Source organism: Pseudophryne corroboree, chromosome 6 (genome assembly GCF_028390025.1).
Source record: "Pseudophryne corroboree isolate aPseCor3 chromosome 6, aPseCor3.hap2, whole genome shotgun sequence".
NCBI lineage: Eukaryota > Metazoa > Chordata > Amphibia > Anura > Myobatrachidae > Pseudophryne > Pseudophryne corroboree.
Window position 1 is genome coordinate 562,888,078 of NC_086449.1, and position 24,558 is coordinate 562,912,635.

General features: G+C 46.4%; 1 protein-coding gene across 5 annotated transcripts in view; it reads left to right on the plus strand.

Moving 5' to 3' along the window:
• Window positions 1-24,558, plus strand: part of SLC41A2 (solute carrier family 41 member 2) — a 264,977-nt gene that overhangs the window by 112,859 nt on the left and 127,560 nt on the right. For 4 of the 5 annotated variants that reach the window (XM_063927763.1, XM_063927765.1, XM_063927762.1 and 1 more), the window contains exons 3-5: window positions 2,754-2,861; window positions 21,404-21,475; window positions 22,673-22,817. In XM_063927763.1, coding sequence (XP_063783833.1) covers window positions 2,754-2,861; window positions 21,404-21,475; window positions 22,673-22,817 — 325 coding nt within the window. The remainder of the gene's footprint in view (window positions 1-2,753; window positions 2,862-21,403; window positions 21,476-22,672; window positions 22,818-24,558) is intronic. The other variant, XM_063927766.1, reaches the window with a different exon arrangement.

Sequence of the window (24,558 nt, forward strand, 5' to 3'; positions counted from 1 at the left end):
ATGATTCTGGACACAGAAGTTCAGAGAGTATTTCTTCCACTGGAAAAGGCTCTGGAAATCCAGAAAATGGTAAAACAGATATTGAAACCATCAAGTGTGTCGATCCATCAGTGCATTCGGTTGTTGGGGAAGATGGTGGCGGCCTACGAGGTCATACAGTTTGGCAGGTTCCATGTCAGAATATTCCAGTGGGACCTGTTGGACAAGTGGTCGGGGTCACTCCTACATATGCACAGAAAGATAATCCTGTCGTCAAAAACCAGGATTTCGCTCATGTGGTGGTTGCACAGCTCTCACCTGCTAGAGGGACGCAGGTTCGGGATTCAGGACTGGGTCTTAGTAACCACGGATGCAAGTCTCCGAGGCTGGGGAGCAGTCTCAGGGAGAAAACTTCCAGGGACGTTGGTCACAACAGGAAGCCTGCCTTCACATAAACGTTCTGGAGCTAAGAGCCATTTACAACGACGGTGTGGAGGCGGGCCTACGATTGGGATCAGTCAAGGTCCAGATTTCGGCCTTGTCAGTGTTCTTCCAAAAGCAACTGGCCTCTCTTCCAGAGGTTCAGACCTTCGTGAAATGGGTTCTGCACATCCAGCCTCCATTCGTGCCTCCAGTGGCACCATGGGACCTTAACGTGGTATTGCAGTTCCTTCAATCGGATTGGTTTGAGCCTCTACAAAAGATAGAGTTGAAGTTTCTCACTTTTGGCATTAGCATCCGCAAGGCGGGTGTCTGAATTGGGGGCCTTGTCTCACAAGAGCCCTTACCTGATTTTCCATGAAGATAGGGCAGAGTTGCGAACTCGACAACATTTTCTTCCTAAGGTGGTTTCTGCTTTTCACATAAACCAACCTATTGTGGTGCCAGTAGTTACTGACACATTCACTGATTCAAAGTCTCTAGATGTGGTTAGAGCGTTGAAAATCTATGTTGCTAGAACAGCTCGTATACGGAAAACAGGCTCTGTTTGTCCTGTATGATCACAACAAGATTGGCTGTCCTGCTTCCAAGCAGACTATTGCACGTTGGATTAGAAATACGATTCAGCAAGCTCATACTACGGCTGGATTGCCGTTACTGACGTCGGTAAAGGCCCACTCCACTAGGAAGGTGGGCTCCTCCTAGGCGGCTGCCCGGGGGGTCTCGGCATTACAACTTTGCAGAGCAGCTACTTGGTCAGGGTCAAATACATTTGCTAAGTTCTACAAGTTTGACACCTTGGCCGTTGAGGACCTAAAGTTTGGTCAAGCGGTGCTGCAGGGTCATCCGCACTCTCCCGCCCATACTGGAGCTTTGGTATAGACGCCATGGTCTTGATGTCGTCCCCAGCATCCTCTAGGACGTATGAGAAAATAGGATTTTGATAACCTACCGGTAAATCCTTTTCTCCTAGTCCGTAGAGGATGCTGGGCGCCCGTCCCAGTGCGTACTTTACCTGCAGTTTCGTTATTACAGTTACACAAGTAGTGTTATCTTGGTTTCAGCATGTTGCTGCAATTAGTTCATGTCTGTTGGCGTGTGTTATGTTGAATGCCATGTGTGCGGCATGGTTGAGGGTGTGAGTTGGTAGATATCTCACCACTAGTTAAGTAATTCCTTTCCTCGAAATGTCAGTCTCCCTGGGCACAGTTCCTACAACTGAGGTCTGGAGAAGGGGCATAGAGGGAGGAGCCAGTTCACACCCAATGAAAAGTCTTTAGAGTGCCCATGTCTCCTGCGGATCCCGTCTATACCCCATGGTCTTGATGTCGTCCCCAGCATCCTCTACGGACTAGGAGAAAAGGATTTACTGGTAGGTTATCAAAATCCTATTTTTTTACATCTAAGTTACAAGTAAATATAATTTAGTAGAACTTATACAAGGTCGATCACATTATTATAACCACCAGCTAATAGAGTAACTACCATGTGCAGCGTGGACAGCAGCTAGACGGGCCGGGAGTGACTCGGTAAGGTGCTGGTAGACTGCCACAGGTACATTTTGATGGTGAGCTGCTCCACTGTAGCATGTTGGTCGGCCCTCACGCACCTTTGTAGCTGACGTTCACCTTTCACATCAATGGCATGTGGTGCTCTGCAGTTTCCACGTTGGTTATTTGCAATGCTGCCATTTGTCCAGTCACGATACACCTTCACCACAGCAGCATGCGAACAGTTCACAAACTGCACTGTGTCAGAAATGCTGCCACCCTTGGCCCGAAAGTCCTTAATCATCCCTTTTTTGCAACTGATAAATTGCCCCTTTTACCCATGACAGCAACAAGTGATATGTGTGCAGACGGCCTATCGCACACCTAATATACCCACCAAACCACCACGCACTTCATGGTATACGTTCTGTCATAATAATATGTGTCATAATAATGCGACTCGACCATGTATTTTTGAATAGTTTTGCACATACTTCTTGATATTTCCTGTATGATTTTGGTTTGAAAATATGGGTGGATAAGGTAAATGGAGTTGGAAGTCTGTACAAAATGGAAACTGGGATTAGAATTGCAAACTGTGAGATCCAGCAATCCATTCGAAAACTGTTGGTGTCTTGAACCTGCTCCATGGATTGCTCTAGCCTTTATTATGTAAATATATTTATATTTACCTGTTTGTCAACATTCAAATCATAGGGTATCCTATTTAATTGATATTTTTGTTTCTGTAAATCAAACTGTCAAATATGATTAATAACATTTAATAATTATTATCAGAAAATAGGTGATTGCATCATCATGTTTTTATTTTTTCTCCAACAGCATTGGGAAGTATTTAAGAATCTTACAGAAGTGTTCATCCTGGTTCCTGCACTTCTAGGCCTTAAAGGAAACCTAGAAATGACATTAGCATCTAGGCTCTCAACTGCAGTGAGTGAATAAACTTAATTTGTTGATTTTAATTACTTTTATATAATATTAAGTCTTAAACCTAGTTATATATGTAGTACTAGAAAGCTTACAACTATCCTGTTATACATAGTAGTAAATACAATATGGATAAATGACTCCTTTCCATTAATATGCACGTTAGCTTTTTGCAGATAATGCCCAACTCTCTTTTCATTCTAAAGAGTGTGTTTATTAAAGGTAATTTCTCTATCGTCCTAGTGGATGCTGGGGTTCCTGAAAGGACCATGGGGAATAGCGGCTCCGCAGGAGACAGGGCACAAAAAGTAAAGCTTTTCCAGATCAGGTGGTGTGCACTGGCTCCTCCCCCTATGACCCTCCTCCAGACTCCAGTTAGATTTTTGTGCCCGGCCGAGAAGGGTGCAATCTAGGTGGCTCTCCTAAAGAGCTGCTTAGAAAAAGTTTAGCTTAGGTTTTTTATTTTACAGTGAGTCCTGCTGGCAACAGGATCACTGCAACGAGGGACTGAGGGGAGAAGAAGTGAACTCACCTGCGTGCAGGATGGATTGGCTTCTTGGCTACTGGACATCAGCTCCAGAGGGACGATCACAGGTACAGCCTGGATGGTCACCGGAGCCGCGCCGCCGGCCCCCTTGCAGATGCTGAAGTCAGAAGAGGTCCAGAATCGGCGGCTGAAGACTCCTGCAGTCTTCTAAAGGTAGCGCACAGCACTGCAGCTGTGCGCCATTTTCCTCTCCGCACACTTCACACGCAGTCACTGAGGGTGCAGGGCGCTGGGGGGGGGGTGCCCTGGGAGGCAAATGTAACCTATATAAAGGCTAAAAATACCTCACATATAGCCCCCAGAGGCTATATGGAGATATTTAACCCCTGCCTGGATTCACTAAATAGCGGGAGACGAGCCCGCCGGAAAAGGGGCGGGGCCTATCTCCTCAGCACACGGCGCCATTTCCTCTCACAGCTCCGCTGGTCAGGACGGCTCCCAGGTCTCTCCCCTGCACTGCACTACAGAAACAGGGTAAAACAGAGAGGGGGGGCAAATTTATGGCGATATTTTGATATATATAAAGCAGCTATAAGGGAGCACTTATTATAAGGCTATCCCTGTTATATATAGCGCTTTTGGTGTGTGCTGGCAAACTCTCCCTCTGTCTCCCCAAAGGGCTAGTGGGTCCTGTCTTCGTTAGGAGCATTCCCTGTGTGTCTGCTGTGTGTCGGTACGTGTGTGTCGACATGTATGAGGACGATATTGGTGTGGAGGCGGAGCAATTGCCAAATATGAGGATGTCACCCCCTAGGGAGTCGACACCAGAATGGATGCCTTTATTTATGGAACTACGGGATAGTGTCAACACGCTAAAGCAGTCGTTTGACGACATGAGACGGCCGGACAATCAATTAGTGCCTGTCCAGGCGACTCAAACACCGTCAAGGGCTGTGAAACGCCCTTTGCCTCAGTCGGTCGACACAGACCCAGACACAGGCACTGACTCCAGTGGTGACGGTGACGAATCAACCGTATTTTCCAGTAGGGCCACACGTTATATGATTTTGGCAATGAAGGAGGCGTTACATTTAGCTGATACTACAGGTACCACTAAACAGGGTATTATGTGGGGTGTGAAAAAACTACCTATAGTTTTTCCTGAATCAGAAGAATTAAATGACGTGTGTAATGAAGCGTGGGTTGCCCCTGATAAAAAGCTGATAATTTCAAAGAAATTATTGGCATTATACCCTTTCCCGCCAGAGGTTAGGGAGCGCTGGGAAACACCTCCTAGGGTGGACAAGGCGCTAACACGCTTATCTAAACAAGTGGCGTTACCCTCTCCTGAGACGGCCGCACTTAAAGATCCATCAGAAAGTATATACACACATGCAGGTGTTATACTACGACCAGCTATAGCGACTGCCTGGATGTGCAGTGCTGGGGTAGTTTGGTCAGAGTCCCTGATTGAAAATATTGATACCCTGGACAGGGACAATATTTTACTGTCGTTAGAACAAATAAAGGATGCATTTCTTTATATGCGTGATGCACAGAGGGATATCTGCACACTGGCATCACGGGTAAGTGCTATGTCCATTTCGGCCAGAAGAGCTTTATGGACGCGACAGTGGACAGGCGATGCGGATTCAAAACGACATATGGAAGTTTTGCCGTATAAAGGGGAGGAGTTATTTGGAGTCGGTCTATCAGATTTGGTGGCCACGGCTACAGCCGGGAAATCCACCTTTCTACCTCAAGTCACTCCCCAACAGAAAAAGGCACCGACTTTTCAACCGCAGCCCTTTCGTTCCTTTAAAAATAAGAGAGCAAAGGGCTATTCATATCTGCCACGAGGCAGAGGTCGAGGGAAGAGACAGCAACAGGCAGCTCCTTCCCAGGAACAGAAGCCTTCCCCGGCTTCTACAAAAGCCTCAGCATGACGCTGGGGCTTCTCAAGCGGACTCGGGGACGGTGGGTGGTCGTCTCAAAAATTACAGCGCGCAGTGGGCTCACTCGCAGGTAGATCCCTGGATCCTGCAGATAATATCTCAGGGGTACAGGTTGGAATTAGAGACAGATCCACCTCGCCGTTTCCTGAAGTCTGCTTTACCAACGTCCCCCTCCGAAAGGGAGACGGTTTTGGAAGCCATTCACAAGCTGTACTCTCAGCAGGTGATAGTCAAGGTACCTCTTCTACAACAAGGGAAGGGGTATTATTCCACTCTTTTTGTGGTACCGAAGCCGGATGGCTCGGTAAGGCCTATTCTAAATCTGAAGTCCTTGAACCTGTACATAAAGAAGTTCAAGTTCAAGATGGAGTCACTCAGAGCAGTGATAGCGAACCTGGAAGAGGGGGACTTATGGTATCCTTGGACATCAAGGATGCGTATCTCCACGTTCCAATTTACCCCTCACACCAGGGGTACCTCAGGTTCGTTGTACAAAACTGTCACTATCAGTTTCAGACGCTGCCGTTCGGATTGTCCACGGCACCTCGGGTCTTTACAAAGGTAATGGCCGAGATGATGATTCTTCTTCGAAGAAAAGGCATATTAATTATCCCATACTTGGACGATCTCCTAATAAGGGCAAGGTCCAGAGAACAGCTAGAGATGGGATTAGCACTGTCGCAAGAAGTGCTAAAACAGCACGGGTGGATTCTGAATATTCCAAAATCCCAGTTAATGCCGACAACTCGTCTGCTGTTCCTAGGGATGATTCTGGACACGGTTCAGAAAAAGGTTTTTCTCCCGGAGGAAAAAGCCAAGGAGTTATCCGAGCTTGTCAGGAACCTCCTAAAACCAGGAAAGGTGTCTGTACATCAATGCACAAGAGTCCTGGGAAAAATGGTGGCTTCTTACGAAGCAATTCCATTCGGCAGATTCCACGCAAGAATTTTCCAAAGGGATCTGTTGGACAAATGGTCAGGGTCGCATCTTCAGATGCACCTGCGGATAACCCTGTCTCCAAGGACAAGGGTGTCTCTTCTGTGGTGGTTGCAGAGTGCTCATCTATTGGAGGGCCGCAGATTCGGCATACAGGATTGGATCCTGGTGACCACGGACGCCAGCCTGAGAGGCTGGGGAGCAGTCACACAAGGAAGAAACTTCCAGGGAGTATGGACGAGCCTGGAAACGTCTCTTCACATAAACATTCTGGAACTAAGAGCAATATACAATGCTCTAAGCCAGGCAGAACCTCTGCTTCAGGGAAAACCGGTGTTGATCCAGTCGGACAACATCACGGCAGTCGCCCATGTGAACAGACAGGGCGGCACAAGAAGCAGGAGTGCAATGGCAGAAGCTGCAAGGATTCTTCGCTGGGCAGAGAATCATGTGATAGCACTGTCAGCAGTGTTCATCCCGGGAGTGGACAACTGGGAAGCAGACTTCCTCAGCAGACACGATCTTCACCCGGGAGAGTGGGGACTTCATCCAGAAGTCTTCCACTTGCTGGTAACCCGTTGGGAAAGACCAATGGTGGACATGATGGCGTCTCGCCTCAACAAAAAACTGGACAGGTATTGCGCCAGGTCAAGAGATCCGCAGGCAATAGCTGTGGACGCGCTGGTAACGCCTTGGGTGTACCAGTCGGTGTATGTGTTTCCTCCTCTGCCTCTCATACCAAAAGTATTGAGAATTATACGGCAAAGAGGCGTAAGGACGATACTAGTGGTTCCGGATTGGCCAAGAAGGACTTGGTACCCGGAACTTCAAGAGATGATCACGGAAGATCCGTGGCCTCTACCTCTAAGGAGGGACTTGCTTCAGCAGGGTCCCTGTCTGTTTCAAGACTTACCGCGGCTGCGTTTGACGGCATGGCGGTTGAACGCCGGATCCTAAAGGAAAAAGGCATGCCGGAAGAAGTCATTCCTACTTTGATTAAAGCAAGGAAGGAAGTAACCGTGCAACATTATCACCGAATTTGGCGAAAATATGTTGCGTGGTGCGAAGATCGGAGTGCTCCGACGGAGGAATTTCAACTGGGTCGATTCCTACATTTCCTGCAATCAGGATTGTCTATGGGTCTCAAATTGGGATCTATTAAGGTTCAAATTTCGGCCCTGTCGATTTTCTTTCAAAAAGAATTGGCTTCAGTCCCTGAAGTCCAGACCTTTGTTAAGGGAGTGCTACATATACAGCCTCCTGTGGTGCCTCCAGTGGCACCGTGGGATCTCAATGTGGTTTTGGACTTTCTAAAATCTCATTGGTTTGAACCACTAAAGAAGGTGGATTTGAAATATCTCACATGGAAAGTGACCATGCTTCTAGCCCTGGCTTCGGCCAGGAGAGTGTCAGAACTGGCAGCTTTATCTTACAAAAGCCCATATCTGATTTTCCATTCGGACAGGGCAGAACTGCGGACTCGTCCGCATTTTCTCCCTAAGGTGGTGTCAGCATTTCATCTGAACCAGCCTATTGTAGTGCCTGCGGCTACAAGTGACTTGGAGGACTCCAAGTTACTGGACGTTGTCAGAGCATTAAAAATATATATTGCAAGGACAGCTGGAGTCAGAAAATCTGACTCGTTGTTTATATTGTATGCACCCAACAAGATGGGTGCTCCTGCGTCTAAGCAGACGATTGCTCGTTGGATCTGTAGCACAATCCAACTTGCACATTCTGTGGCAGGCCTGCCACAGCCTAAATCAGTAAAGGCCCACTCCACAAGGAAGGTGGGCTCATCTTGGGCGGCTGCCCGAGGGGTCTCGGCATTACAACTTTGCCGAGCAGCTACGTGGTCAGGGGAGAACACGTTTGTAAAATTTTACAAATTTGATACTCTGGCTAAGGAGGACCTGGAGTTCTCTCATTCGGTGCTGCAGAGTCATCCGCACTCTCCCGCCCGTTTGGGAGCTTTGGTATAATCCCCATGGTCCTTTCAGGAACCCCAGCATCCACTAGGACGATAGAGAAAATAAGATTTTACTTACCGATAAATCTATTTCTCGGAGTCCGTAGTGGATGCTGGGCGCCCATCCCAAGTGCGGATTATCTGCAATAATTGTACATAGTTATTGTTAACTAATTCGGGTTATTGTTGAAGGAAGCCATCTTTCAGAGGCTCCGCTGTTATCATACTGTTAACTGGGTTTAGATCACAAGTTGTACGGTGTGATTGGTGTGGCTGGTATGAGTCTTACCCGGGATTCAAAATCCTCCCTTATTGTGTACGCTCGTCCGGGCACAGTACCTAACTGGAGTCTGGAGGAGGGTCATAGGGGGAGGAGCCAGTGCACACCACCTGATCTGGAAAAGCTTTACTTTTTGTGCCCTGTCTCCTGCGGAGCCGCTATTCCCCATGGTCCTTTCAGGAACCCCAGCATCCACTACGGACTCCGAGAAATAGATTTATCGGTAAGTAAAATCTTATTTTTTATATATTTTTTTTTTATAAAATGATCTAAATCGACAATCAGGTCAGTTCTATTCGGCAACTAAAGAATAGCGCCGGGAATTAGCTCCCGACGCTATTCAATTCAGCTAAAGTTAAGTCGGCGATGTCCCGTTCTCGCCGACTTAACAGGTAGTTTTGTCGGGAGAACGGGCATTCTCCGACTTAACTACCCGGCGCGAGGCTGATTCCCGACAGAATCAGCCTCGCGCCGGCCGCGAGGCAGCACTTTTGTCGGGTTTCTTCTCTCATCCACCGGGGATGAGAGAAGAATTCCCGACAATTGCGGGCAACTAGTAGCAGAATTGAATAGCGTCGGGAGCTAATTCCCGGCGCTATTCTTTAGTTGCCGAATAGAATTGACCCCAATGTGTTTCAGGGGCTAAAATACACACATTTACTAACATTTAAAAATGAATATCAAAAATTGTCTGTTAATAAATGTGTTTTGGCTACTGAAGCACAGCATCGATTTAGATTGATATCCGTTGATTAAAAAATCGATCGTTCATAAATATGCCCCTGAATTTCTCTGATACCTTATGTAAGTTATTGTACGATCTGATTTCTAAATAGTGCTGGTTTTAAATGGCATAGGGAGGTGTGATATGATATGCCAGCGTTCATGATGCCAGCTGTCAAAATACTGACTGCAGCATCCCGATGCAGACAATCCCGACAGGTTCTAGGTAAGTATACTTACCCTCCCCTATACCCCCCCCCCCCTAACCCTATCCCTCCTTTCCTGCATTTTAACCCTAAACCCCCCTTGCAGCGTAATCCCAACCCTTTGGCGCATTAACCTAACCCACCCTCCACGCAGCCTAAACCTGAGCCTCCCTCCCCTGCAGCCTAACCCACCCCGGGGCTGCCTAACCCTAACCTTCCTTCCTGCAGCCTAACCCTATCCCTTCCCGGGGGTGCCTAACCCTAACCTCCCTCCCTCCCTCCCCGCAGCCTGACCCTAACTCTCCCTTCCCTGCAGCCTATCCCTAACTTTCCCAGGGGTGCCTAAACCTAACCTTCTCCCTCGCGGGCTAACAGTGAGAGTCCCCACATACTTACGATGGGGATTTAGTTGTCTGCATTTCGTCCAGTGTCTGCTTCCTGACCAGATCCTGCACAGAGTTGTGTCTTGTATGTGGCCTTCCAAGTGAAATATTTGGACAGGACATATATAATGTACATGTCGACATTAGGGTTAGATGTCAAAATTGTGAACATTGTACCAGCATTCCTCCTAACTGCTCCACTTTCAACAGGACAGTCCCTCTTTTTGGGGTCTGTTGCGCTGTCCCACCCGCAGGCCACAGTAGCCCACGGGGGAGAAAAGTTGTGAAGAGCACTCTCTCTGTGAAGAGCAGATGATGAATAGATGCCAGGTGCATGCACATGGCATCTGTTTGACAGTCTGGGGGGAGCCTGGGGGCAGCCTAGTATCTCAGGAAGTATTGAGCCTGCACCCTGAGGAGCATACACGGAGCACATTGCAAGGCCACATCCCCTCTCTGCAAGGTTACTGTATGTACTGTACGTTAACATTCTAACCAACAATATAACATATGTACCCTGATGTTAGAATGCTCATGTGTGTAACCATTAATGCACCTCAAGCCACATACTTACGGTAGCATAGTGGCTGCTGATTGACCCTTTTATAGGATCACGTGTAGTTATAATATCTACAGATATGTCCTCATGCATCTTTGCTGCAGTCACTCTAAACAGCCCATCTAGGCACACCAGATCGCGTGAGAATCTGATAGTGTCAGGCGTCTTTTTCTCAGAAAATGCGTCTTATTCACAACACAATTCGACTAGGACGCAGAATGAGACTGTGTTGATTAATTGGATATATGACACTTTTATATCTGTATGTGACTGAGTCTCTGAATCTGTACACAAAGTGCTGCAATGTAGCAGCCGCAGCTGTTTTCCAATATAAGTTCTTTTCTGCTCCATAAACCGTCTCGGTCACACAGAATATACCACATGTATAATTAATCTGCACAGTCTCTCTGTGCGTCCTAGCCGCATTGCATTGCGAATATGACTAATTTTTGGCAAAAAAGATGCCCAACGTTAGGATAGTTGCATGGGACCTGGTGGCTGATTCACGCCAAGCATCTCGTACTGCATGACGTAATGAAGCTGGATGTATGAGGACACCTCTGTATGGACCTTTTCTTGTGGTTGGTTTTGTGCCAAATGATGGAATGTGTATCCATTTTGGTGGCTACACAAATGTATGGCTGAAGTTGCTGCATCTGGCCTAAACAGTCATGCCAATTGATTGAATTAGATGGGGCTCACTGATTGCAGTACTACAGAGATAATCATCTGTAAACTGTCTTCCCCTCTGCCAGGAGATTATTGTCATTCTATTCAGTTGTGAAAGCACCACATCTGAAAAATTCAATCCAGTTTAATTTATTTGGCCAACATAACACAACACGTGTGGCTTGCTATAGCTTTAGAGACTGTGATAGATGCTTTTTTTTTTTCTTTTTTTTACAGACTCCCTTTAACTAAGCAATGCTAATTATAGGATAAAGTATTGTTCTAATACAATGTGCTCAGGAAAGCGCATCTTCCAGGTCTCAGGAGCTACACGCAGCAGGCTGTGGGCACAATAACCTCTGAATGAGCTTTTAGTGTTCTATCAGCCTCTGATTCGCAAGGGGAGAAAACTGATTTGTTCAAGGACACGCTCACAAAAGCCGGCATTGTGGATGAAAATTCAGAGGCCACAATTTAATCATAACTCTGCTTCCCTTCTGAAGCCGCTCAATGCTAACGCAATATTATGACTGTGTAACTTGATCCTGGCAATATGTTATTTGTGCAGTTTTTGTGGCACAGGCATATAACAGGGAAAAATCAATGGTAAAGTAATTGCTTTCAGGTAACAAATGTTTGCAAGCTCATTTCTCTTTGTTAAGATTATGCATCCAATTTTATACTGTCTGCTCAGAAATCTGTAATAATGTGTATGATTGTAAAGTTACTTAACAAAGGACTCCGTGTCTTAAATACAATAATCCAATACATTCCCGCACAACTGTGACGAAGAAAGGAATTAATTACCAAAGTAAGTATTACAGCAAAAAGTTTTATTTTCTGTGAATAACAGTAGGAAATATGGATTTTAAAACTACCCTCATAAGTTGATTGTGATGCACCAGGCTATGATGCTGTGTGTAGACCAGTGACGTACGGTGATGTCTTTGGCTGGGGAGGCACATATATATATATATATATATATATATATATATATATATATCCATCTGCCTCTCTCTCTCTCACCTGAGATGTGTCATGTGCGGGCCAGAGTGTAGGTGCCGCTGCTGCTGGCTAGGTCGGCGCGGAGGAGGAGGAACGAGAGGGGAGAGTGCTGGCCACCGCCTCCACATCCTGCTCTGGTCTTCCTAGGGCCGCCGCTGCTGTAGTGACCCGGGACAGCTCCAACAGTAACTGCCGGGTCCTGCCACTGCTTCTCCCTGCCGCATATGTGTGAGTGGACCAGAGGATCCCTGGTGTAGACGCCTGAAGTAAAAACAGGGTGGTCAACAGAGATTCATGTAGATACATGTGGGTAGAGGAATGATGTTTGATGGAATAGACCAGGCCTGGCCAACCTGTGGCTCTCCAGATGTTATGAAACTACACATCCCAGCATGCCCTGCCACAGTTTTAGGATTCCCTAATAGCAAAACTGTGGCAAAGCATGATGGTACTTGTAGTTTCTCTGACGTCCTAAGTGGATGCTGGGACTCCGTAAGGACCATGGGGGATTAGCGGCTCCGCAGGAGACTGGGCACAACTAAAGAAAGCTTTAGGACTACCTGGTGTGCACTGGCTCCTCCCACTAAGACCCTCCTCCAGACCTCAGTTAGATTCTTGTGCCCGGCTGAGCTGGATGCACACTAGGGGCGCTCCTGAGCTCCTAGAAAGAAAGTATATTTAGGTTTTTTATTTTACAGTGAGATCTGCTGGCAACAGACTCACTGCAGCGAGGGACTAAGGGGAGAAGAAGCGAACCTACCTAACTGGTGGTAGCTTGGGCTTCTTAGGCTACTGGACACCATTAGCTCCAGAGGGATCGACCGCATGGAACCGGCCTTGATGTTCGGTCCCGGAGCCGCGCCGCCGGCCCCCTTACAGACCTAGAAGCATGAAGAGTCCGGAAAATCGGCGGCAGAAGACTTCGGTCTTCACCAAGGTAGCGCACAGCACTGCAGCTGTGCGCCATTGCTCCTCATGTACACCTCACACTCCGGTCACTGATGGGTGCAGGGCGCTGGGGGGGGGGGCGCCCTGAGGGCAATATAAGACACCTTGGCTGGCAAATCATCACAATATATAGTCCCAGGGCTATATATGTGATAAATTACCCCTGCCAGAATCCATAAAAAAGCGGGTGAAAAGTCCGCCGAAAAAGGGGCGCGGCTTCTCCCTCAGCACACTGGCGCCATTTTTTCTTCACAGTGCAGCTGGAAGACAGCTCCCCAGGCTCTCCCCTGTAGTTTTCAGGCTCAAAGGGTTAAAAAGAGAGGGGGGGCACTAAATTTAGGCGCAATATATGTATACAAGCAGCTATTGGGGGAAAAATCACTCAGTTATAGTGTTAATCCCTGCATTATATAGCGCTCTGGTGTGTGCTGGCATACTCTCTCTCTGTCTCCCCAAAGGACTTTGTGGGGTCCTGTCCTCAGTCAGAGCATTCCCTGTGTGTGTGCGGTGTGTCGGGACGACTGTGTCGACATGTTGGATGAGGAAGGTGAGGTGGAGCAGAGGCTGATAAATGGGATGTCGCCCCCTGTGGGGCCGACACCAGAGTGGATGGATAGGTGGAAGGTATTAACCGACAATGTCAACTCCTTACATAGAAGGCTGGATGACGTAAAACAGCTGTGGGACAGCCGGCTTCTCAGCCCGCGCCTGCCCAGGCATCTCAAAGGCCATCAGGGGCTCAAAAAAGCGCCCGTTACCTCAGATGGCAGACACAGATGTCGACACGGAGTCTGACTCCAGTGTCGACGAGGTTGAGACATATACACAATCCACTAGGAACATCCGTTACATGATCTCGGCAATGAAAAATGTGTTACGCATTTCTGACATGAACCCAAGTACCACATAAAAGGGGTTTTATTTTTGGGGAGAAAAAGCAGCCAGTGTTTTGTTCCCCCATCAGATGAATGAATGAAGTGTGTAAAGTAGCGTGGGTTCCCCCGATAAGAAACTGGTAATTTCTAAAAAGTTACTGATGGCGTACCCTTTCCCGCCAGAGGATAGGTCACGTTGGGAGATATCCCTTAGGGTGGATAAGGCGCTCACACGTTTGTCAAAAAAGGTGGCACTGCCGTCTTAGGATGCGGCCACCTTGAAGGAGCCTGCTGATAAAAAGCAGGAGGCTATCCTGAAGTCTGTATATACACACTCAGGTTATATACTGAGACCTGCAATTGCCTCAGCATAAATAGTGCTGCTGCAGCGTGGTCTGATACCCTGTCAGATAATATTAATACTCTAAGACAGGGATAATAGTTGCTAACATAGAGCATATTAAAGACGTCGTCTTATATATAAAGGATGCACAGAGGGATATTTGCCGGCTGGCATCCAGAATTAATGCAATGTCCATTCTGCCAGGAGGGTATTAGGAACCCGGCAGTGGACAGGTGATGCTGCCTATAAAAGGCACATGGAGATTCTGCCTTATAAGGGTGAGGAATTGTTTGGGGATGGTCTCTGGGACCTCGTATTTACAGCAACAGCTGGGAAGAAAAATTTTTACCTCAGGTTTCCTCACAGCCTAAGAAAGCACCGTATTTTCAGGTACAGTCCTTTCGGCTTCAGAAAAGCAAGCGGGTCAAAGGCGCTTCCTTTCTGCACAGAGACAAGGGAAGAAGGAAAAAGCTGCACCAGCAGCCAGTTCCCAGGATCAAAAATCTTCCCCCGCTTCCTCTGAGTCCACCGCATGACGCTGGGGCTCCACAGGTGGAGACAGGTGCGGTGGGGGCGCGTCTCGGGAACTTCAGGGACCAGTGGGCTTGCCCACAGGTGGATCCCCTAGGTTCTGCAAATAGTATCACAGGGATACAGGCTGGAGTTCGAGGCGACTCCCCCTCGCCGTTACCTCACATCAGCCTTGCCTGCTGCCCTCGGAGAAAGGTGGTACTGGCGGCAATTCACAAGCTGTACTTCCAGCAGGTGAAATCAAGGTACCCCTCCTTCAACAAGGCCGGGGTTACTATTCCAAAATGTTGTGGTACCAAAACCAGACGGTTCGGTGAGACCCATTCTAAAATTGAAAGCCTTGAACACTTATATACGAAGGTTCAAGTTCAAAATGGAATCGCTCAGGGCGATTATTGCAAGCCTGGAGAATATCATGGTATCACTGGACATCAAGGATGCTTACCTGCATGTCCCTATTTACCCTCTTCACCAGGAGTACCTCAAAATTGTGGTACAGGATTGTCATTACCAATTCCAGACGTTGCCGTTGGTCTGTCCTCGGCACCGAGGTATTTACCAAGGTAATGGCCGAAATAATTATCCCGTACTTTGACGATCTCCTTATAAAGGCGAGGTCCAGGGAGCAGTTGTTCGGCGGAGTAGCACTATCTCAGGAAGTGCTACAACAGCACGGCTGGATTCTGAATATTCCAAAGTCGCAGCTGGTTCCTACGACGCGTTTACTGTTCCTGGGTATGGTTCTGGACACAGAACAGGATAAAAAGGGTTTCTCCCGGAGGAGAAGTCCCAAGGAGTTGTCGTCTCTAGACAGAGACCTCCTAATACGTATACAGGTGTCGGTGCATCAATGCACGTGAGCCCTGGGAAGGATGGTAGCTTCTTACGAAGAAATTCCATTCGCCAGGTCCCATGCAAGGATTTTCCAGTGGGATCTGTTGGACATGTGGTCCGGGTCGCATCTCCAGATGCATCGGCGGATAACCCTGTCTCCAAGGGCCAGGGTGTCGCTGTTGTGGTGGCTGCAGAGTGCTCATCTTCTAGGGGGCCGCAGATTCGCCATACAGGACTGGGTCCTGGTGACCACGGATGCCAGCCTTCGAGGCTGGGGGGCAGTCACACAGGGAAGAAACTTCCAAGGCTATGGAAAAGTCAGGAGACTTCCCTACACATAAATATGCTGGAACTAAGGGCCATTTACAATGCCCTAAGTCAGGCTAGACCCCTGCTTCAACACCGGCCGGTGCTGATCCAGTCAGACAACATCACGGCGGTCGCTCATGTAAACCGACAGGGCGGCACAAGAAGCAGGATGGCGATGGCAGAAGCCACAAGGATTCTCCGATGGGTGGAAAATCATGTGTTAGCACTGTCATCAGTGTTCATTCCCGGAGTGGACAACTGAGAAGCAGACTTTCTCAGAAGACATGACCTCCACCCGGGAGAGTGGGGACTTCATCCAGAAGTCTTCCAAATGATTGTACACCGTTGGGAAAGGCCACAGGTGGACATGATGGCGTCCCGCCTCAACTAAAAGTTACAAAGATATTGCGCCAGGTCAAGGACCCTCAGGCGATAGCTGTGGACGCTCTGGTAACACCGTGGGGGTACCAGTCGGTGTATGTGTTCCCTTCTCTGCCTCTCTTACCCAGGGTAATGAGAATAATAAGAAGGAGAGGAGTAAGAACTATACTCATTGTTCCAGGTTGGCCAAGAGGAGCTTGGTAACCAGAACTCCAAGAAATGATCTCAGAGGACCCAGGGCCTCTGCCGCTCAGACAGGACCTGCTGCAGCAGGGGGCCTGTCTGTTCCAAGACGTACCGCGGCTGCGTTGGACGGCATGGCGGTTGAACGCCGGATCCTGAAGGAAAAGGGAATTCCGGAGGAAGTTATCCCTACGCTATTTAAAGCTAGGAAAGAAGTGAACGCAAATGAACGCAAACCATTATCACCGCATATGGCGGAAATATGTTGCGTACTGTGAGGCCAGGAAGGCCCCAAAGGAGAAATTTCAGCTAGGTCGATTTCTGCACTTCCTACAGTCAGAGGTGACTATGGGCCTAAAATTGGGTTCCATTAAGGTCCAGATTTCGGCTCTATCGATTTTCTTCCAAAATGGAACTGGCTTCACTGCCTGAAGTTCAGACTTTTGTTAAGGGAGTGCTGCATAGTCAGCCCCCGTTTGTGCCTCCAGTGGCACCGTGGGATCTCAACGTGGTGTTGGATTTCCTGAAGTCGCATTGGGTTGAGCCACTTAAATCCGTGGAGCTATAATACCTCACGTGGAAAGTGGTCATTCTGTGGGCCTTGGCGTCGGCCAGGCGTGTATCAGAATTGGCGGTTTTGTCATACAAAAGCCCTTATCTGTATTTTATATGGATAAGGCGGAATTGAGGACTCGTTCCCAATTCCTTCCTAAGGTGGTATCAGTTTTTCATGTGAACCAACCTATTGTGGTGCCTGCGGCTACTTGGGACTTGGAGGATTCCAAGTTACTGGACGTAGTCAGGGCCCTGAAAAGTATATGTTTCCAGGACAGCTGGAGTCAGGAAGACTGACTCGCTATTTATCCTGTATGCACCCAACAAGCTGGGTGCTCCTGCTTCTAAGCAGACGATTGCTCGCTGGATCTGTAGCACGATTCAACTTGCACATTCTGCGGCTGGACTGCCGCACCCTAAATCTGTAAAAGCCCATTCCACGAGGAAAGTGGGCTCTTCTTGGGCGTCTGCCCGAGGGGTCTCGGCTTTACAACTTTGCCGAGCTGTTACTTGGTCGGGTTAAAACATATTTGTAAGAGTCTACAAGTTTGATACCCTGGCTGAGGAGGACCTAGAGTTGCTCATTCGGTGCTGCAGAGTCATCCGCACTCTCCCGCCCGTTTGGGAGCTTTGGTATAATCCCCATGGTCCTTTACGGAGTCCCAGCATCCACTTAGGACGTCAGAGAAAATAAGATTTTACTCACCGGTAAATCTATTTCTCGTAGTCCGTAGTGGATGCTGGGCGCCCATCCCAAGTGCGGATTGTCTGCAATACTTGTTTATAGTTATTGCCTAACTAAAGGGTTATTGTTGAGCCATCTGTTGAGAGGCTCAGTTATATTTCATACTGTTAACTGGGTATAGTATCACGAGTTATACGGTGTGATTGGTGTGGCTGGTATGAGTCTTACCCGGGATTCAAAATCCTTCCTTATTGTGTCAGCTCTTCCGGGCACAGGATCCTAACTGAGGTCTGGAGGAGGGTCTTAGTGGGAGGAGCCAGTGCACACCAGGTAGTCCTAAAGCTTTCTTTAGTTGTGCCCAGTCTCCTGCGGAGCCGCTAATCCCCCATGGTCCTTACGGAGTCCCAGCATCCACTACGGACTACGAGAAATAGATTTACCGGTGAGTAAAATCTTATTTTTACAACAGCTGGAGAGCCACAGGTTGGCCAGGCCTGGAACAGACAATAACCGTTATTACAGTGAAAGAAGACAAACCGCAGAGAAGTCATGTTTAAAACACTGAGGACAAATGAAGACATATAATCCGTGCAGGGGTCAGACAAACAAAGGTCAAAGCTAGATAATAGGATTAAATGAATAGACAGAACTATAGACAAAATATATACAAAAAGAATAGGGCAGTGTTTTTCAACCACTGTGCCGTGGCATACTAGTGTGCCCTGAGCAGTCTCCAGGTGTGCCGCCATAGAAGCAGAGCCAGGCCTGTGGGTGTTTTGCCGCTACTGAGGCCCTGGAACAATCAATACTGGTGGGTTTAGTGGTTGCAGAGCCAGTTCTAATTTTGGGCCCGAGCAGTGTTGGGCTCTTCCGGCTTTCTCAGATGTGGCTCAGGTGTTACCTATGGAGAAGCTGCGACATGACATCCTAGGACACGCAACTGCACCATGCATCACCATAATATTTGAATGTGCCTTGGCAATATTTAAATCTTGTTCAGTGTGCCGCGAGTTGTAAAAGGTTGAAAATCTCTGGAATAGGGTATAACTAGAGGAAACCATACAGTTAGACATTTCTGATAAACCACCAGCAGTGAACCAGGGTCATGTGTCCCTATATTAGCCATCTTGCCCTTACACAAAAGCCCTCTGGCACTCATTTTTCCTGTATGTATTACACTAAATCCATTTAAGACCTTTAGGGCAAGTGTGTGCCCTAACAGAAATGTAAGGCCATTATATACATTAGGTCTCCTGTGAAAAGCTAATGCAGCTCATTACCAGTTAATAAAAACAGCTGCAAGATATACAATAATAGAACGGTCTTGCGGTCATGGCCCAACTACCTGGGGCTAACAGCTATTTGGGACTAAATAAACAGTATGTACGTTAAAATGATGTTTTGCATTTGTTATAATTAGTCTGCATTTATACAAATCAGTAGATTAAGGGAATACTAAATAGGCTCTGAATGAATTATGATTTATTTTTATTTTTTTACAGCTTTTATCAAACACAGAATATGTTTACTATGTTGCATGTTAAAACCAAGTAAGAAGGGTGAATAGATAACAATAGCTTTTTTGAATTAAAATTACATTGAATTCTATTATAAGGAGTCAGCCAAACCAGACTTTTGTTAAAAAAATAAAAAACACTAAACAGCAAGTCCTTTGAACTATGGGCCTAATTCAGATCTGATCGCAACAGCAAACTTTTTCTCTAAGGGGCAAAACCATGTGCACTGCAGGTAGGGGCAGATATAACATGTGCAGAGAGAGTTCAGGGGGGTACACACGGAGAGATCTGTGATTAAAATTTAAGCAATCTGACTAGATTGCTTAGATTTTAAGCACGGATCTGTCGTGTGTAAGCCCCCCAGCGATAGCCGAGCATCGCTATCACCGGTGCTAGATAGAGCCTGCATGCAGGCTCAATCTAGCGGGTCGCTCACTTTAGCGCTGTGTGAAGTGAGCGCCCCCCTCGCTCAGCTCACATCGCGCTGTGCTGAGCGGGTGGAGAGATGTGTGCTGAGCGGCCTGTGTTAAGATCGCTCACCACACATCTCTCCCGTCAGTACTGGCCTTTAGATTTGGGTGGGGTGTGTTCAAACTGAAATCTAAATTGCAGTGTAAAAATAAAGCAGCCAGTATTTACTCTGCACAGAAACAAAATAACCCACCCAAATCTAACTCTCTCTGCACATGTTATATCTGCCCCACCTGCAGTGCACATGGTTTTGCCCATTAGAGAAAGATTTTGCTTTTGCAATAAGATCTGCATTAGGCCCTATGTTATTTGTAAACCTCTATGACATGTTATCAATACATGATAATATCCTGTTGCCCAATTTTGTAAGTGTGGCCATTTCTTAGCACGTTCAGGGCCAGTTGAGGTTTGGACAGGCAGTTTGGAAAAAAGGTTGGCTAACCACATATCACATTGGTCACCCTGCATTCAGCCCATCCTCTGAACTTACTAGCCAGGTAGGTTACATAGTGCTTAGTCACAGGCTAACAACACTAACTAGGGTATTCAATTTGTCCCGAAGCTGGCGGGTGATAAGTATCGCCGCCGGGGGCTATTTAATTGGCCCCGATAAGCTGGCGCGTGCCGTGGTTTATCAGGGGTTTTGCTTCGCCTGCCTCCGGCAGGCGAAGCAAAATGCCCGATATCAGCCCCGTTTTCATCCGAAAACACACAGGTTTCACTGAACCTGTGTGTTTACGGGTGTAAAAGGACTTGTTACCGGCCGAACTAATTAAATAGCCCGACCGCAGCACCCGAAGAAACATCAGGGTTTTTTACTCCCGATGTCTCTTCGGGTCAAATTGAATATCCCCCTAAGGGGCGGATAAAATTAGCCGTGGTAATTTACTGCACATGGAAAATGGTGATAGCGCAGAGGCTATTCAATTACATCACCTTTTTGTCGCAGAGGTAATTTTGGCGCTAAGGCACGTTAACCCATAGTTTCCGGGAAAAGAACCCAGATCTATCGGTTAACATGATCGTGGCACCCACGTTAGGGGCACTTACCGGATTTCTGTTCGAGCCTTCCTCAGGCTTGAACAGAAATCTGCGTTAAGTGCAGCCTGGAAGCTTATCGCAGGCTGTAATTTATAACCCCGGCAGACCAATTACCCTGCTGTTAATTACTGTTAATTACTCTGGCTAATTGAGTCCGGTACTGAGTGGGTCCCATGTGATCCATTCTATTTGTTTAATTATACAGAGGCTGGTAGACTTATGGGGCCAATACATTACCAATCAATTAGGTCAATTCTGCATTGTACAGACAATTTAAAAAACAAACAAAAAAAAAACTTGACATTGTATGGGTTTCACCAATCACCAGTTCCAACCGTAAAATGATAAGAATCGGTGAATCAGGTTGTCCAATATGTTGCATTTTCCAGACCAATCAGGGCTGTAGATTGCCAGTGTATGGTAAGGATCAGCTGTTTTGCAGAGCTTTAGAACACTGTTTTCTTTATATTTGACTAATAAAATGACGACCCTCTAAGTTGATGTATGAGGACTTTGAATGAAATAGATCTGCAAATCACTGGAAAATATCACCAATATACAGGGACATATTGGTGTATTGGAGAATCGATAAATCATGGGGAAAACGTAGAATTGGTGAATCAGACCTGTCTATAGATTTAATGTTTTACTAGTTAAACAATTTACATGGAACAGTGACATATGTTTATATTTGCTTCAGGTAAATGTTGGGAAGATGGAATCCCCTATTGAGAAGTGGAATCTGATTATTGGTAATCTAGCTTTAAAACAGGTAAATTATGCTTTTGACATCATTACATATTATTTTTACTATTTTGAACATATAAACAATACAGAGAAAACTTGTATACTACTGACATTGTTCCTTTATGAATAAGCCTATTTATTTTAAAACGGCAGATACTATTCTCTGTATTCAGTTATGACCAAGAACTCGTTCTTTTTCAGACTGGAAAGTAACACTTGTTGCATGTGTTTTTGCTTTTAATAACTAATGTGTTATGGAACACTTTCCAAATATATCCTGTGAGGAGGTGGGGGCCTGTGTCCTAAAGGGCCAGTACATGCAAACATCCCACTTGTCATAATAGTAGACATCTTCCCCACACCCTCACTTAGTGTATCTGGCTTCAGGTTGTGTCTCTGATGTGGAAATGCAGTTAGCACATAACACGCAACCCAGTTTCATATGCTGGACTGAGCACGTTAGATTGGCCTTCTTTCTCTCTCTTTATTTTTTCAGCAGTGGGGAGTGTGATCAGTTCAGTTCAATATAATAACCTCTGTGGCTGCTACCATTGATCACCATTATAAAAATCCCTGCAGTATTACCAGTATTACCTGCTTTGTAGTAAAACTTAAAGAGGGTTAGACATTTCAACATGGTCATCAGATTCTGCACCTGTTTGCTTGATTTCCCAGCTAAACTTGACCTTAGTTACCCAGTATGGCTTCTCATTAATGCCCTATACCAGAGGTTCTCAAATGTGGTCCTCCATGAACCCCAACAGTCCAGGTTTTAGGTATATCCATGGCTCAGAACAGCTGGTTAAATCAAATTGGCTGAGGTGCTAATTACGTCACCTGTGGCCAGGCATGGATAAACTGAAATCTTGGACCGTTGGGGTGCCTTGTGGACTGTGTTTGAGAATCTCTGCCCTATACAACCGCAGAGAGAGGCAAAGCTGGTTTTGATGGGGAAAGTGGAAATGTGACGTTTGTTATACCGGTGCCTCTAAGCACTGGCAGATGGCATCTGGCAAAAAAGGAGATATTTCAGTACATGATTGTCCATAATGAAATTGGCATATGAAACCTGGATATACGCCAGTTTTAGAAAGCAATCTTGTAACTTTTAAGTATTTAAAATCAAACATCAACATGTAAAAACTCAGATTCCGACAGATGTAAATTAATTTTTTTCTACCCATTTACATTTGTTGCCTAATACTTCTATATCTCTGTGTAGGTACAAGCAACAGTGGTTGGGTTTTTGGCTGCTGTTGCAGCAGTTATATTAGGCTGGATTCCAGAGGGCAAATATCGCCTTGACCATGCAATACTCCTGTGCTCCAGCAGTGTGGCTACTGCCTTCATAGCATCACTTCTTCAAGGTAAGCTTACTGGTTCTGCAAAAGCTTGCTGGCCACCTTATACCCACCATAGGATGTCACTGTGTTGATAGGATAGATGCTGTGGTATAAAAGATAAAATAGAAATATAAATAGAAATATAAATTGTTTTTAAGAAACAGCAAAGGAAAAAAAATGCAGATATGCAATGCTTCATTATATATGTGAGTGTCCCTACTCTTACGACACCTAATGCATTCCATAGGCTGGAACATCTTTGCCTGGCCTGTGGCTGAGAAGTTTGACACATCATTTTGTTGTCCTTTCTGATACCACTATAGGACCATCTCATCATTATTTAAAGCATAGGTTCACATAACTCGGTCCTCAGGACCCCAAACAGCTCATGTATTCCAGGTCTCCTCACAGAATCGCAAGTAAAATAATTAGCTGCACCTGTGGATCTTTTAAAATGTGTCAGTGAGTAATGAATACACCTGTGCACCTGCTGAGTGGACTGTGAAACACGAGCTGTTTGTGGTCAAATTTGATAACCACTGATTTAAAGGATTATGTAGCTCTGTAATTAAATACTACAATCATAAATGCAAATGTTAATTATATTTGCTTGATCATTACATGAATAATTTGTAGTATTTGCATATGCATTTATCAAAACTTTTCAGTTAAAAGCAAAGATAGATCACACAATAACAAAACGACTGCTCTTGCATATGTAATACATGCCAATTTAAAATCTAGTCCCGTAGTTTTAAAGTTCAAAATTATTAATGTAAAACAAAAATGTACAGTATACAGTGTCTTGCAAAATATATTCAATGGAGAAGGCATAAGGAAGTGATAAACCAGTGATATGTGCAAGGTGATAAAGGCACCAGCCAATCAGCTCCAATATGTAAATTAACCGTTAGGATCTGATTGGCTGGTGCCTTTATCATCTTGCACATATCACTGGTTTATCACTTCCTTATGCCTTCTCCAGGTTAATACATCTGCCCCATTATTTGTATTGCGAACCAGTAGGCCATTAAGACAGATTTTCATACTTGTTTTGTCTGCAGGTTTATAAAAACCTACTCAGTAGTAGGGCTGCAGTTGGGGGGGGGCCAGGGAGGTGACTACCGGGACTTTTTGGCCCGGACAGAAAGGGAGTTGGTTACAGGCAGCAGGTGAACAGCAGCCACCATGAAGACTGACAGTGCTGGCAACATTTTAAATTCATCGCTGGCCACAAGCCAATTGGAGCTCGCAGAACGGTAGTCAATCAGGAGCTGCCACTGTGGTCACTTCTGATTGGCTGCTGGTCCGCAAGCTCCAATTGGCTCATGGCCAGCACCAAATTCGAAATATGGCGCCGGTGCTGTTAGTCTACATGGCTACTGTCTGTAACCAGCTCCAGGGCTTGATCTGGCGGAATGGGCGATGCTGAACACAGCCATTTCCTGGCGTCTTTATGCATTTCTTGACCCCAAACCAATAACACACTGCACAGGGGACATTTCTGAATGCATTGGAGACCTCAGATCCTCTACATAACCCTGATGATCCCACCGCTGCTTCTCTGTCCCTGCAGCCTGCATTTCTCTTCTCAGTTGGCCAGCGTTTATCTCCCTCTACTAGAGTGCTACAGGCAGGCCTGTCCAATTACTTTGTGGGACACTAATAAAGGGGCATGTGTTGTCTGATGGGCATTGCAGAAGCATGAGTTGTAGTTTAATGTCCCCTTGGGTCCCCAGAGTCTAGCCTGGGTAGTGCAACTACA